The following is a 15,515-nucleotide window of genomic DNA, read 5'->3' on the forward strand; positions in this document are numbered from 1 at the left end:
AGACCTTTCTCTCTGTCTCTCTCTCTCACTGTCCACTCTGCCTGTCAAAAAAAAAAAAAAAAAAAAAGAGAATTATCAAGTACAGAATCATTATCCATAGTCACTCCACTGTGCTGAGTCCCAAAACTTTTCTCTAAAAAAAGAAACTATACTTCTTATCTAAAACAATACATTATCTATAGTCACCCTACTATCCCAGAAGGACCCTAAAACTTCTTATCTGGAGCATATAAAAACTTCTCATCTAAAACTTGCTCTTAGCTGGAAATTAGTACCTGTTACTCGCCCTTTCCCCACCCCCTGTCTCCCATTCCCTCTCTGGCTTCTAGTAACGACACTTCTACTCTCCACTTCCAGATCATCAGCTTTTCCTTCTGCTCCATGTATGAATGAGATCATGTACTTTTTGTCCTTCTGGTTCCAAGTCCACCATTTCCAACCCGAAAGCAGTACTAACAAATAAGAAAATGAATTAAGTGATTCTTTTTTGACAGACACAACACAAGTCAGGAGGGAAACTGACTGAATCTATCCATTTAATCATCAGTTCCATTCCTTTCTAGTCTAAGTCTGCTGAACAGGTCGCTAAATTCTTCCTCTTTAGATTTCAGTTTTTCTAAGTTGAATAAGGCAATTAAGAACTATGAGCAAAATGGTTTCTTGAAATTTGAATGTGTTGAAATTTGATCAAAAACAAATGAACATTTTAAAGGGTTGGTAATGTTTCTGGGGGGGAATGGAGCTTTAAGCATTTGCAGGACTAAGATCTCACTGGATTTTGGCCTGAATCACAAGACCCTGGGGGATCTGTTATAACACACACTGCTGGGTTCTACCCCCCAGATTCTGAGCCAGAAGGTCTGGGGAGGGGAGGGCCCCAAGAATTTCCATTTCATGCTGACATGATTGATTTGGGGAGCATGGAAAGCCACTATTCAAATCTGAGAGGTTAATTACCCAGGTAGAAGACAGGGCATGAGGTCCATCCCAGATCTGGGGTGCAGGGTGTCACTGTGTCCAATGCTCACCTTCTTGGTTTTTTTAATTAATAGCTACTTATGCCACGTGTCAGGCTTTACAATAGTAATGATTTTGGCCAGCACCGCGGCTCACTAGGCTAATCCTCCGCTTGCGGTGCGGCACATCGGGTTCTAGTCCTGGTTGGAGCACCAGATTCTGTCCCGGTTGCCCCTCTTCCAGGCCAGCTCTCTGCTATGGCCCGGGAAGGCAGTGGAGGATGGCCCAAGTCCTTGGGCCCTGCACCCGCATGGGAGACCAGGAGAAGCACCTGGCTCCTGGCTTTGGATCAGCGCGGTGCGCTGGCCACAGCGCGCTGGCCACAGCGCAACGGCCGCGGCGGCCATTGGAGGGTGAACCAACGGAAAAGGAAGACCTTTCTCTCTGTCTCTCTCACTGTCCACTCCACTTGTCAAAAAAAAAAAAAAAATAGTAACGATTTTAATTCTAATAAGCTCTAAGGCATGGGATCTTCAGTCAGCACTGGGGAGTTCAAGAATAATCCTTAGGGTCCACCTGGGTGAGATCCTGGCTTTGAAACGAGGCAGAAGAAAGCAGCGTCAGCTACTGGGCTGCAGGGTGTGAGGCTGCATTTCCACTGACTTAGCTCTCGCTCCTGGGCCAGATCACTGCTGCCTTTGGTGAGGGTCAAAGTGGCTGTTGTGCTGGTGCAGGGCGCGAATCACCTGGTAAGCGTGGTCGGTGTGCACGAGGTAGAGGGTGGTGGGAGCTGAGCGGCTCAAGGGTGTCATCAGTTTAGCGTCTGTTTTGGCACAAGGAGTTTCTGTTCGGCTTGACTCTGGGATGGGGAAAGTGGGAGGTGAAGCCAGAGACTGGGAGGGCGAAACCGGGGCCAGGCTGCTCAGTCCATCTGCCACGGAGTCCGTGTTGAGCTTGATCTCGGTGTAGTAGAAGTCCTCTTCGCCATCACTGTAGTCGGAGTCCCCCACACGCCTACAGCAAAAGAGAGCAAAACAGTGACACCCAGCGCGCCTGTTCCCTGGTCTTGCACACACTGCTGCTTCTGTCTGCAGTACTTGTCCTCGCTCTTGTCTGAGCATTCCACTCTGGCTCACCGTGCAATACTCCACTCAAGTGTGCACTTCCAGGGAAGCTGCCTTGACCTCTGCTTTGGGTTGAATATATCCCCTGAAAAGTAATCCCCAAAGTTGTCTGTGAATGGCACGTGGAGGAGGGGCTGTTGGGAAGCGGTTAAGGATGAGGTGAGGGTGGGACTCCCCTGATGGCTTTGGCGGGATTCTAAGAGGAAGAGAGACCTGGGCTCGCAGCTTGCTGTGTCTCACCCATGGGAGCCATGCGATGCCTTCCACTACGTTAGGCTGCAGCCAGAGGAGCCCTCACCATGCTCTTGGGTTTTCACACCCCAGAGTCATGAGTCAGATAAACTTCCATCCATTGCACATGGCCCAGTCCAGAAAATGGACTAAGACAACCTGCTAAAGGAACTGGTTCACTCAACCAGTTATTCCACAACAAGATATTGAGAATTGCTTCCATCCAGGCACTGTTCTAGGGTCTCCAGATATTAACAGTGAACGAACCATAGACTCTGCCTGCTGGGACTTTCAGTGTAGGGGGGAAGATGGCTAAGAAGCAGCGTGCTGCTGCATGATGTTCTCCACTGTGTTGTGACTCAGAAGATAGTGGGACCCACAGTCTACTGGGGGAGGCAGACAAGAAGCCCATAGAGAAATAATTTATCAACTGTTGGTACAGCCAAGAAAGAAAAATTAACCAGCATTTAAGAGCGCCCTTGAGCATGACTGGGGGAGGGCTAGGGGAGAGGGGCACTATTTTTAAATAGAGTATAGGGAGGAAGCTTCTATGAGGTGGCATTTGAGCAGAGACCTGCCTGGGGGCGGGGGATGCGAGGGAGAGGCCAAGCAGAACCCGGAAGTGTGGTAGCACACAGCAGAGAAGGGCAGCACGAAGCCCTTAGGCAGGCAGGTCTAGTGTTTTCCAGGAAGGCAGAGAGGTCAGTGGCTGGAACTCAGAACACAAAGGATCAAGGAGAAAAGGGTGGGAACTAAGGCAGAGGCCAGATTATGAAGTTGCAGCCCATGCGAATGGCTGTGGCTTCTATTCTAAATATGATGGAAAACACGGTGTGTGTGTGTGTGTGTGTGTGTGTGTGTGTGTAAACCGTACTTCTATTTAAAAGGATCATCGTGGCTTTGGTCTGGTCCACAGAGGACAGGAGGGTAAAAGCAGGAACAAGAGGCCTATTAAATATGGAGTGAATGAATGAAGTGGAGGTGGCACACGGCGACTGAGAACACGGGTCTGGACTCAGACTCCATTCTTCCGGTTCAAATCCTGATGCTGACCTTCTAGCTGTGGGTGTGACTTTGGCAGCCTACACTAGCCCCTGCTCCTCCGCTTCTTCATCCATAATATGGGGGTAATTATGGTACCTGCTTATTGTGAGGATTAAACAAATAAATGCAGAGCTTAGAGGTGTACCTGACACGTTGTAAGCACCATGCAGGTGCTTATTAGACAGAAATAAGGACTATGGTAGAGGTCTCACTTTTCTGCTGTCACTATGTAAAGCGTCCTCTGGGGCGCTCTCAAGGTTCTCCTTGCTGCTGGAATGCTATCCTTTCCTGTTCAGCATCTCAGGACACAGTTAGTTGATTTGCCAATTTCTAGACAAGTGGTGCACATCTGGCAGCCCGGGCCGGCCCAGGATAGGCCCTGGGCACCCCTGCCTTTCATGGCTACATCTAGCAGCTGCAGCTGAACATTCTCCCCATGCATGACCCTGGCATGGAACCTAAAATAATGCCCTCCACCTTCCATGCCTCCCCAGGCCTTGCTGTTTGGCCAAATCAGTGGCTTCTCCCAGCCTGGATCCATTTCCCCTGAGCTTCCAGCCCAGGCGTCTGGGGAGGTGTCCTCAACCCATATCAGGTCTGGCTGGGCTTGGCTCCCTGACCAACATACCATTAAAGACCCCAGAGAGTGGGACGAAGGGTGAGTGTCTGTTCTATTCCTGTCCCCACTTCCTCTCCAGTCAAAGGCAGGCTGAGTTGCTACTGGCTGCCAAGTGCTACTAATAGACGCAGGCTTGGGGTACACTGTGTGTCCTGCATGGGATAAACTGGGACTAGCCCCTGGTGTACAAGAACGGCATGCGATTTAAGAGAAAAATGGTGTGCTGCTTATATTAGCCTGGTACATTTATATCAGATGCAAGACATATTTTCCTAGGGCACGGATGGGCTTCTTCCTCTCCTGCCCACTCCCAGCCAACACTCAGCACGGTGGCTCATCATCCTCCAGCCATGCTGCAGAGCTCATGGATTAAGGCAAGGGCAAGTCCTCTCTCCCAGTCCATGGGAGAGCAGGGGCCCGTGGCTTCCCAAGCACAGACTGACCTGGGAGTCCTTCTAAGGCCCATGCCTGTGTGACAGCTGGCAGGGCTGTGAACCATAATTCACCAAGGCAGTGGGAAGAGGGCACCAGTACAAAGGGGATCCTCGGGAAGCAAGGGAAGTGGCTGCATTCTGAATCCCACCCACTGGGAGAGCATCCCAGGAGCTCAGAAGAAAATTGTGTGATGCCACTGACAGTCTATAAATACATCCCTACAGCCTGTGTTTCTGAGTGTGACCGAATAGGATTCAACTTCCTAGGCAGGCGGATTTTAAAACAAATACCCTACACCTCCTGGCTATAGCTTTGGGAAGTTCTTTAAATAAACCTTTAAATAACTCTGGGCTGTTTATACTGTGATTTGGCCAGACAATGAGACTTGAGGGGAGACACTGCAGGGTTTCCTTCCCCCAAGGCCACGTGCCTCCCAGCATTTCAGTGTGGTATGCCTTAGTGGAGAAGCTGAGCCCTCTGGCTTGGGGGACAGAAGCCAGGGGCTTGGGGACCTTCTGGGTGTCATGCTCTGGAAGGTTCTGAATGGTTCAGCCCGAATGGTTAGGGAGCTAGAGTTAGATGAGCAGAATTCCCTTACAGCCCAATTGTATTCTCTGCCTCCACCACTTTTCATGGCTTAAGTTTTATCCTTTGCCGGGTCAAGTGGCTACTGTATCTGTTTTTCCTTACTCATCTTACTGAAGGGAGCCCTCTGTGCTCAGGCGCATGGCCGTGCATTTGTGTTGGCTGTACACACACAGTGGTTGTGCCTTACAACTTCTCACTCTCCCTTCCTGTCCCAGGTCCCTGACTCAGGACAATAGCTGGAACTGCTGAACTGCCACTGCCACCCTGTATGTCCCTAACCCCGGGCTCCTAAAGCTTCATCTGATCTCCTCTTAGGCTGCGGTAGACTACGAGGAAAAGTGTAGATTTTACAAACAAAGGGCTTCTTGGAGCCACAGAGAGGGGGAGCCCAACCATCAGGCAGCCTAAAAGCAGCAGCAGCGCTGACTGGTATGGTGCTGTTCACACCCCTTTTAGGAGCTATAAGCCTTGGAGGTTCAAAGTGATCAACACTCTCCATTGGAAAAAAATACATGCACATTTCATCCAACACGCAATTTCAGGGAGCTCAGAGGCCTCCTGAAGCCCATCGCAGCTCCCGGGTCCCAAACCCCTCCCCTAGTGATTCATACTTTACCAGCTGCTCTCACATACACTGGACCCTGCATGACCCTGCAGAGCTGACATATCATTCACTTTCAGAGGGATCTGGAGCCCAGAGCACTGATGGGCTCCACCAGACTCGGTAAAGATGAGTTAAGCCTCATTCTTCCCGCTGTGCCGCACTGGCTTACATCCTCTGCAGTGGCCATCTGTCTAGAGCCTGGGGAGAGCAAGCCAGCCAGGTGTCCGGAACTTGTAAGGCAAGGGTGCGACGCCAAGTTGTGAGTGCAGGTGGTCCCTGACGGGACAGGCGGAGGCGCCCCCGGGGCTTGGCAGGGAGGGCTGCCTTACCCGAGATGGATGGTCCGGATGTGCCTCTGGATGCCTGCCGCAGTGCTCAGCACCTTCCCACAGTTTTTCCACAGGCATTTGAACATCACCTTCATGGAGTTCTATAAAGTGGGCAGAAACGGACATGAACAGGAGAGCCGACCCATCCAGACTTTAATCTGTCATCCCAACATATTTTTCCTTTCATTAGAAAACTAAAGGCTTCCCAGCCTCTTTTTTTTTTTTTTTATTTATTTTTTTTTATTTATTTATTTTTTTTTGACAGGCAGAGTGGACAGTGAGAGAGAGAGACAGAGAGAAAGGTCTTCCTTTTTCCCAGCCTCTTGATTATAACTTGGCACACCATTCTAGGAAGCCCCCAGACTGCTGAGTGTCTTGGTGACCTCAGACGTTTTCCTGCGTCCCCCAGGAGAATGGGTACCTGATGAATATTTCCTATCACGCTCATGAGGTGGTCACAGTGTCATTCAGGCTGCAGTGGTTTTTTTTAAAAAAGATTTATCTCATTCATTTGAAAGACTGAACAACAGAGACAGGGGTTGGGGGAGGGGTGAGAGATTAATCTTCCATCTGCTGGTTCACTCCCTCAAGTGGTAGCCATGGCCAGGGCTGGTGGCAAGGACCCAAGTCCATGGGCCACCTTCTACTGCTTTCCCCAGGTACATTAGCAGGGGGCTGGATGGGAAGTGGAGAAACAGGGACACGAACTGGCACTTCCAGATGGCACCACAAGCAGCTGCTGCACAGTGCCCGCCCCACTGACAGCTCTTAACTGAGCCCTGGCTATAGGCCAGCCTCTGTTCTAAGTGTTTATCTCATTTAACCCTAAAGTATGATACCACAGGTTGAGTATCCCTCATCCCAAATGCTTGGACCCAGAAGTGTTTAAGCTTTTGGAGTTCTCAGGATTTTGGAATGTTTGCACAGATTTTACTGTAATCTGAAAATTCAAAAATTTTAGATTTTTGGGATTATGCATTTTTCCATCTGTATTATTAATCTCCATTTCACAGGTGCACAGAGCGTTTCAGTAAAAAAGTACCCAGTTCTCGAGACCAGGATAAGCACCTGGCTCCCGCCTTCGGATAGGCACGCGCCGACCACAGCGCGCTGGCCACGGCGGCCATTGGAGGGTGAACCAACGGCAAAGGAAGACCTTTGTCTCTCTCTCTCTCTCACTGTCCACTCTGCCTGTCAAAAAAAAAAAAAAAAAAAAAAAAGGTACCCAGTTCTCTCTCTCTCTCTCTCTCTGTAACTTTGACTTTCAAAATGAATAAATAAATCTTAAAAAAAAAAAGTACCCAGTCAGCGAACCAGCTGCCGGCCAAGCTGGAACGGGAATCCAGGAAGTCCTCCTCCACAGTACACAGCTCCACCTACTTCACCCAGGTTCCAGTATTTTCCAAAGACAGTCCTTCACGGGGAAGGACAGCCCTGACCTTGGACTTATTTCTCAAGTCTCCAGAGCCTTTACTTATAAAGCAGGAACCACAACAGTGCTGTCTCATAAGGTGACTAGGAGGATTAAATGAGGTCACGGAAGGGGATCAGTGAACAAAAGATAAACAGGAAAAATCACCCAATGAGTAGTAGCTATAGCAGTATTACTATGATTATGCTACCTGGCGTGAGCTTTATATGGGATGAGTTTTCTCCAGGGGGAATCCTTGTCACTGGCCAGGAGAGTTACTTCCACATATTTCCAAGCCCCTCTTCCTTTTCCTCCTGGACCCACGGCCAGATCTCCCTAGCCTCCCTTGCAGCCAAGGAGGGGATTATGTGGCTGAGTTAGGCCCCATGGTGTGTGCGTACAAGTTTGACACACTTTCCTTCTAAGCCTTGTCTCTACTTCCCAGTTGCCACCCCAACCCACTCTGCTGAATGGATGCAAAGGTACCAGGGAGTTAGACTTCTTAATCCTTCAGGCAGTCTGGTAAAACCTATGACTCCTTCTCAGAACAGTGTTTCTTTTCTTTCTTTCTTTTTTGACAGGCAGAGTTAGACAGTGAGAGAGAGAGACAGAGAGAAAGGTCTTCCTTCCATTGGTTCACCCCCCAGATGGCCGTTACAGCTGGCGCTGTGCCGATCTGAAGCCAGGAGCCAGGTACTTCCTCCTGGTCTCCCATGTGGGTGCAGGGCCCAAGCACGTGGGCCATCCTCCACTGCCCTCCCGGGCCACAGCAGAGAGCTGGCCTGGAAGAGGAGCAACCGGGACAGAATCTGGTGCCCCAATCAGGACTAGAACCCGGGGTGCTGGCACCGCAGGCGGAGGATTAGCCAAGTGAGCCGCAGTGCCTGCCATGAACACTGTTTCTTAATATTTAAAATAAAAGACATAGACCTTATAAGGAGAAGCAGCTATACTGAAATAACATTTGTAAAAGTATTCTGTGATATGGTAATGTATGCATTCTGTAATTAACACATTAAATAATATCTTTAAGTGGGTTTAATAGCTACTATAATTTAAAACTAGTCTCTTTTTTCCAACATAAAGACCCACTTTTTCATTATTAATTTATTTTTATTTTATATGAGAAGCAGAGACTGAGAGCAAGACAGATACAAAGAAAGATCTTCCATTCACTTCTGTCTTTCCCCAAATGCCCACAACAGCTGAGGCTGGGCCACAATGAAGTCAGGAGCCCAGAACTCAATCCAGGTCTCCCAGGGGCCCAAGCCCTTGAGCCACCACTTGCTGTCTCCCAGGGTGCACATAAGCAGGAAGGTGGAACCACAAGTGGAGCCAGGACTCAAACTTGGTACTCCAATATGGGATGTGAGCATCCCAAGCAGTATTAACTTCTGTGCCAAAACCTGTCCCCAAATAATGCTAAGCATAAACGATATGCCATGATATATACTAAAATTACGTGATCTGGATGACCTGAGATTTCTATTGGTATTAAAGACACAAGTGGTGCCAATGTTGTGGTTTGATGCCTTCAATCATAACTGCAGCAAATATTAAATTACAGGTAAGAGTTTAGTGACAACAAGGATCCACTCATTCCTCCATCCAAGTTCACAAACCCCTTCAATTCTGCGCACCTCCTTGAGGAGATATCTGTAGACTCGAGGTTAAGAATCCTTGCATCAGAGGGAAAGAGCTTGGGTCCCTGGAAGGCTGTGTAGAGCAGACATACCTCACTCACTTCACCAATCCCACTGACCCGATTGGATTGTTACATGAGAAATAAATAAACCTTATTGTGCTGAGCTTCTGAGGCTTGGAAATGGGCTGTTCCGACAGTCAGCCGAGCCTGACGGACGAACACAGCAGTGGTGACACCTTCTCCGAACAGACGGAATGGATACGGCCTTGTTTACACGTCTGCTAGGATTTCTGACATTAAGTACGTGCGGCTGCCTCCCTCAAACTCCTGGCTCTATGAGGCAATCATTTACACATTTAGAAGATGACTCATCCAGTTGTTACGATGGAATCAGCGCCCAGCTGACTGATCTAGACAGCCACCCCCACGAAAGGCCTTCTCCAGGTTTCTGAATTGAAAACGGCACTTGGAAGCTTCCAGAACTGAGGCATGTATCCGCCTGTTGGCAAATGCTCACGTTTAGAGGACACAGTGCAGCACTATGTTGCTGCAGACTGCTACAGCTGATTCGTGATAAGGGGAGGGGCTCACCATTCCTGTCCCGTCCCACCACTGGGCCCCAAGGGCTCTGCTGGGGCAGCAGGCATCCACAGCACAGCATTCTCCTGTTCCTGATGCTCCCCCTGCAACGTGCAGGGCTGAGCTGCAGGGGCTAGAGCTATAAGGAGCTAGATCCGAAGCTGCTGGAGGGATGTGAAGAAGTCAAGAAGCAAAGACCTGATCAAGAGACTTTCAGGTGTCTGATCCTCTTGAGTTTGGGCTTTACCCTAAGGAGGCAGTTAGCCAGTTTCCTGGGCCTGTGATCTAAATATGTGGGGTGTAAGGTGAGCTGAAAGATTTAAATCCTGTCCCCAACTCCCACGGTTTACAGAAAGGACCCTTGCTTGGTATTTTTTTTTTTTGTAGAAAGATTTTATTTAATAAATATAAATTTCGTAAGCAAAACTTTTGGATCACAGTGGTTCTTCCCCTCATACCCGCTCTCACACCCCCAGACCATCCGACCTCCTACTCCCTCTCCCATCCCATTCTTCATTAAGATTAATTTTAAATTATCTTTATATACAGAAGATCAACTCTATACTGAGTACAGATTTCAACAGTCTGCACCCACACAGACACACAAACAAAAAGTACTGTTTGAATACTAGTTTTACCGTTAATTCTCATAGTACAACACATTAAGGACAGAGGTCCTACATGGGGAGTAAGTGCACAGTGACTCCCGTTGTTGATTTAACAATTGACACTCTTATTTATGACGTCAGTGATCACCCGAGGCTCTTGTCATGAGCTGCCAAGTTTAAAGCAGGTGGAGATGCAGTCAGTTTGCTGACCTGAAGGAGATGAACAAAGGGCATTCCTGTATGTGTGCTTTTAGTTTTTCAGTGAGATAGGAAATGAGATCAAAGCCAAGGATGAACAGGAGAACCTGTTGGGGAGGTTAGGGAGAGCAGAGAAGCATGGAACAACTCAGAGAGTGGGAAGGGAACAGGCAAAGCATACAGTGCTATCTCCATACTTATGGAGAGAAACAAGATTCTAGAAAGTGATGAGATCTATCCAGTACCATGTGATGGTTCTTACCAACTGGTTAGATTAAAGCTTTTATAATTACTTATAATAAAGCATTAAATAACATGTAAAGCCAAATTCCTTTTATGTCATTGGAAGTTTTTATATCTCAAATTTCTGATTGTTTTAGGAAGTGACAACCTAAGGTAGTATTTTTGTGCCATAACAAGTATTATTTATCGGAGTGCTGTTCTTCATCCTATCAATAATATATCTAGCATTTGTTTTATTTTTTTAAAATGATTTATTTTATTTTAAAGAGAGAGAAAGAGAGGGAGAGGGAGAGAGAGAGAGGTCTCCCATCTGTTGATTCACTCTGCAAATGGCCACAACAGAGCTGAGCTGATCCAAAACCAGCAGTCAGGAGTTTCCTCCAGATTTCCCGTATGGGTGTAAGGGCCCAAGGACTTGGTCCATCTTCTGCTTTCCCAATTGCATTTGCAGGGAGCTGGACTGGAAGTGGAACAGCTGGGACTTGAACTGGTGCCCATATGGGATGCCGGCACTGCAGCCTGGGGCTTTAACCCTCTGTGCCACAGCTCTGGCCCCACATTTGTTTTCTAAAATCTTAAGTTGGAGAGCTTGGTTCTGATTACAGTAAAATAAATGGCCCTGGTATTACTCCTTTCTTTAGTTATTATCATTAGTTCTTGTAGATGACATAGCGCTGATCAACCCCCTAATGAAGCTGATTCTCTCTGAGACCCCTGGTCATAGGGTAACTACCAGCTGCAGCTGTTTATCCTCTCTTCAACTACATATGCAGTTTCTTTGGCCCCCCGCTAAGGGCTCCAGTGAGATATGCTGCCGGAAGAAAATTCGATAATGGATATGAAGAAATCTGATGAACTTTGCCTTGTCTTTCCTTTTTCGTTTTGCTGAGTTTTCAAGAGGCAAGCTGTGTACAGACTAAGGACAGGTAAGTGCTATCAAAGCAGGAGCCCTGACTTCTGTAACAATGCCTCATACAAGTGTCTGGCTCAGTAAGTATTTGTTATGTTCAATCTTGCGAATCTTGTGCTTTGGGGCCCACAGAGATGAGCCACATCTGAGACACTTCATTTATTTAAGCATTTTGTGAATGATCTATGCCCAAAGAATGTTTGCCAAATAGATTACTGCTCTGTAGAATCTAAGATGTCCCAGCACAGTTCACAGGCTGTAAACAAACTTTCAAGTGGGTGGTGATCCTCTGTCTGGCCCAGGACTGAGTCACGGATGGTTTTCTTGTCACTTTCCTGTATGGTGCCCCTCTCTTCCAGGCATACCCGCTCTGCACTGAGAGCTCCTTGAGGAAGGTGTATGCTTACCTGCTGCAGGAAAAATTACTGTCTAGTTTACAATGACTCAGGTCATTAGCATAAGCAAGTGGAGGCCATAATTCAGCACTGCATTCTGGAGTGTCAGCTAGAGAAAGGTCCTGTTGCTTTGCAGGGTGGTTGCAAATATAGATTCAAAAACATAATTATGGGGCTGGCGCTGTGGCATAGTGGGTCAAACCTCCACCTGCAGTGCTGGCATCCCATATGAGCACTGGTTCATGTCCCAGCTGTTCCACTTCTGATCCAGCTCTCTGCTATGGTTTGGGAAAGCAGTAGAAGATAGCCCAGGTCCTTGGGCCCCTGCATCTGCATGGGAGACCTGGAAGAAGCTCCAGGCTCCTGGCTTTGGATCAGCACAGCTCCGGCCATTGCAACCATTTGGGGAGTGAACCAGTGGTTGGAAGACCTCTCTTTCTCTCTCTCTCTGTCTCTCCTTCTCTTTCTGTGTAACTCTGACTTTCAAACAAATAAATAAATACATCTTTAAAAAGGAAACTAAAACCATAATTACATATAGTAAGAAATCCATAAACTGGCTTTTGGGGTGGGGGGCATTCCCTAAACCCCTTCCCAGATAGAAGTTCTGCTATTTTCTCTAATTCTTTGGCATTCCTTTTGAGTAACACACCTCACACCTATTATCCCATTTCACCCTAACCTGTCAGAGACCTACTTTAATATTTTACTCAGGCACAGGTATCGGCCACCTCCATCTGTGGGAACGACACAGATGAAAAGCTTCAGAAATGCTTCTAACCTTGACCCAATTCAACTTTAGGGAGCTATCCTCTGGCAAAAGTTCACACTGTTTGCAAAGATAGATTTATAAAGATATTCATCACATTTAGACTGGGGAAAAACTGGAAGTAACCTCTAGGTTGCCAATGGGGTGTTGGCTAAAGTGACATCATGTAACTGAAAATTCAACCACCTTAGAAATGAAGTTACAAGAAAAGCTTCTTTGACATGAAACAGAGAGTTCCCAGTCTGTTTAGGGAGTTGCTGACAAGCCCTATTTGGCCCTACAGGGCCACACTGCTCCTCTCTGTCCCTGGCTCAGGCCCTGGGAGCTGGTTTCCATGCACTGCATCAGGGGCCCACAGACTCACAGGTCCCTGGCTGGATTTGGCCAGAGGGAAGCACTGACAGGAGACTGGAAGGCAAGAAGGCATTGGTCACTCCAGGTCCATTCTCTACCTGGCCACAGGTGAGCAATGGCCAGCTTCCTCCTCCAAAAGGCACCACTTCTGTTGGGGGGACCTCTCCTGCAGTTGTATTTTCAGGTTCTGTAACCCTCTGGGTTCTGGAGACCCCTCTCTTGCTTGTTCAGGCTCAGGGCTGGTAATGGCCATCCTGGGTTGTTACCGCTGGGGTACTGCACCACCCCTACTGATTTTACCAAACCCTACCTACATTTTTGTAAATCAGCTAAATCAGCTCTTTATTAAATTATTCTTAAAAACTCCATCTGAGGACCTTCTTTGATACAGTGGAAAAGTAGGTTATAAAAACAATCAGTAACATTTTCTTTTTTTTTGGGGGGGTGATGGGTAATATAATAAGTATATTACTGCGGGGGGGCAATATGAGTACTGGGAAGATTATCTTATTTTTACATTAATGTTCCAATTCAAATTTTTTCCTGTTTTTAAGTTATTCCTTTAAAAAATATTGGCATGATGAATACCGTGTGGCCAGTTTTGAAGAACAAAAGAATACGGGCAGGATTAGCTGGACTTCAATGGAACCAAGCGGCTTCTCTCTACTCAGGATAAAGATGCTGCTGGGAGCCCTCAAACGGCAGTTTAGTGCTTTTCCAAGTCTTTTAGCTACATCCAGTTGAAACCGATCCTCTTGTCTACAGACTACTTGCTGTTACTTGAGAGGAAGGCAAGCCATGGATGGAGCAGGACGTGAAAAAATAGCTGTATCAACAACACCCACATTGCCGCACGGGCCCAAGCTCGCCCAAGGAAGCCAAACCAAGCAAAGCTGCTGGCACGGTTGCAACGGCCAAGTCTGGACGGTCCATCTGTGCTTCAACCCTGGCTTCTCCTCATGGCTTCAACAGATGTTCACAGAGCTGGAATGTCCACAAATGCCCTGAGCAACAGCTGACACTTCAACCCTCACGGAGCGCACTTCTGCCAAACAGCCAAAGCCAATGTCAGCAAAGATCTCGGGCACACCAGAATGCGTCTTCCTACAGAGGGTGGAACCGCTGCGTGCCTGGCCCCGTGCTAGGAGATTCCACTGCTGTCTCATTCCCGACAACCCCAGGAAGAGCCGAAGCTCTGGGCAGTCGTCCTGGACTTAGGGAATCTCACAGACGCTGATGGTGAGAGAAACAGCAGTTTTCTGATGAGCTCTTTACAATCACCCGACTGATACTGTGGGCCACAGTGGCTGGTGAGAACTTCCCAGAGATGCTGCACCTCCGGGGTGGCTCTGTGACCCACTGCTCGGGGGCTATCGGCTGAGAGCTCTGTGACCAAGGCTGGCCTTGGCTCTGGCAAACCCTGAGCCTGTTTGTGAGGAGTGTCACAGTGGGTTCTATGCAGCAGCTTCTACCTTCCCAAGAAAAGCCAGACTTGATACCCAGGACCTTCAGTCCCCGGAGTAGAAATCTGGCTTGATTTTGAAGTCTTAGACGACATGGACAGGGACAAGGCAGGTTCGAGTTACACTCTAGAAGGCCAAGAATGTCACTTACAGCACCTGCAGGTACAATCACGCTGCCTTTTCTGAGGTGAGTGAGCAGCTCTTCAGGTATTTTTTTTTTCCAATAGGGAGATCAAGCTTTGTGAGTTGAGGTCAGAGGTGCATGCTTATATACCCAAAACCTCCCCAGCCAAGGCCAGAGTCCCTGAGAGATGTGCAAGGGGCCAATTACTCTGTGCAGGTAAATCTGCCACATGACATGAGACATATACATCTCATGGCTCCCACACCCTTTGGCCTGCTCCGAGCTTCATGCCATTGGCCCTTTTAGGGTCAAGAGGTTCACTCAGACCCCTGGCAGGTGCTACTAGACTGATAAGTGAACTGGTGTATTTTAAAACTAGAAACCGCCTAGAAGCTCGTAGGGATTCCAGCTGCTTGCGCAATTGGGAAAACAGCTTTTATACACGTCACCCCAGCTCTCTTGAAGTTTTATTGATTCTTTTGCAAAATGGGATGGCTGAACAAAGTCAGCAGTGTTGGATCTTTAAGGTATGTGAAGTTAAGGCAAAGTGAATTCGAATGGATACAAGCATGGATTAAACATCTCCCATCTATATGCACTATGCATAGATGCTGTGGCAATAGTGAGTAAAAAATAACAAAAAAGCTTATTGTCGGTGGAATAACACAGAATGTATCCTTTTGTGTCTGGCTTCTCCGTCTCAGCATACTGTTTTTGAGCTTTATTCATGGTCTGTGTGTGTATCAGACGCTTGTTTCCTTTTGTTGTGGTGTAGCATTCCATTGTATGAACATATCATACTTTGTTTACCGACTGATGGGCATTTGGGGTGATGATGAATACAGCTGCTCTGCACGTATGTCTACAAGTCTTTTCAGAGGCATG

The 15,515-nt window shown here is 47.7% G+C and overlaps 1 protein-coding gene across 2 annotated transcripts in view; it reads right to left on the reverse strand.

The window, feature by feature from the left end:
* ZNF704 (zinc finger protein 704) overlaps positions 1 to 15,515 on the reverse strand; it is a 229,796-nt gene that overhangs the window by 20,959 nt on the left and 193,322 nt on the right. For both annotated transcript variants that reach the window (XM_002710562.5, XM_051844571.2), the window contains exons 5-6: positions 5,932 to 6,032; positions 1,704 to 1,971 (exon numbers count right to left, since the gene is read on the reverse strand). In XM_002710562.5, coding sequence (XP_002710608.4) covers positions 1,704 to 1,971; positions 5,932 to 6,032 — 369 coding nt within the window. The remainder of the gene's footprint in view (positions 1 to 1,703; positions 1,972 to 5,931; positions 6,033 to 15,515) is intronic.

The sequence above is a fragment of the Oryctolagus cuniculus genome, chromosome 6 (genome assembly GCF_964237555.1).
Source record: "Oryctolagus cuniculus chromosome 6, mOryCun1.1, whole genome shotgun sequence".
In the NCBI taxonomy this organism is placed as follows: domain Eukaryota; kingdom Metazoa; phylum Chordata; class Mammalia; order Lagomorpha; family Leporidae; genus Oryctolagus; species Oryctolagus cuniculus.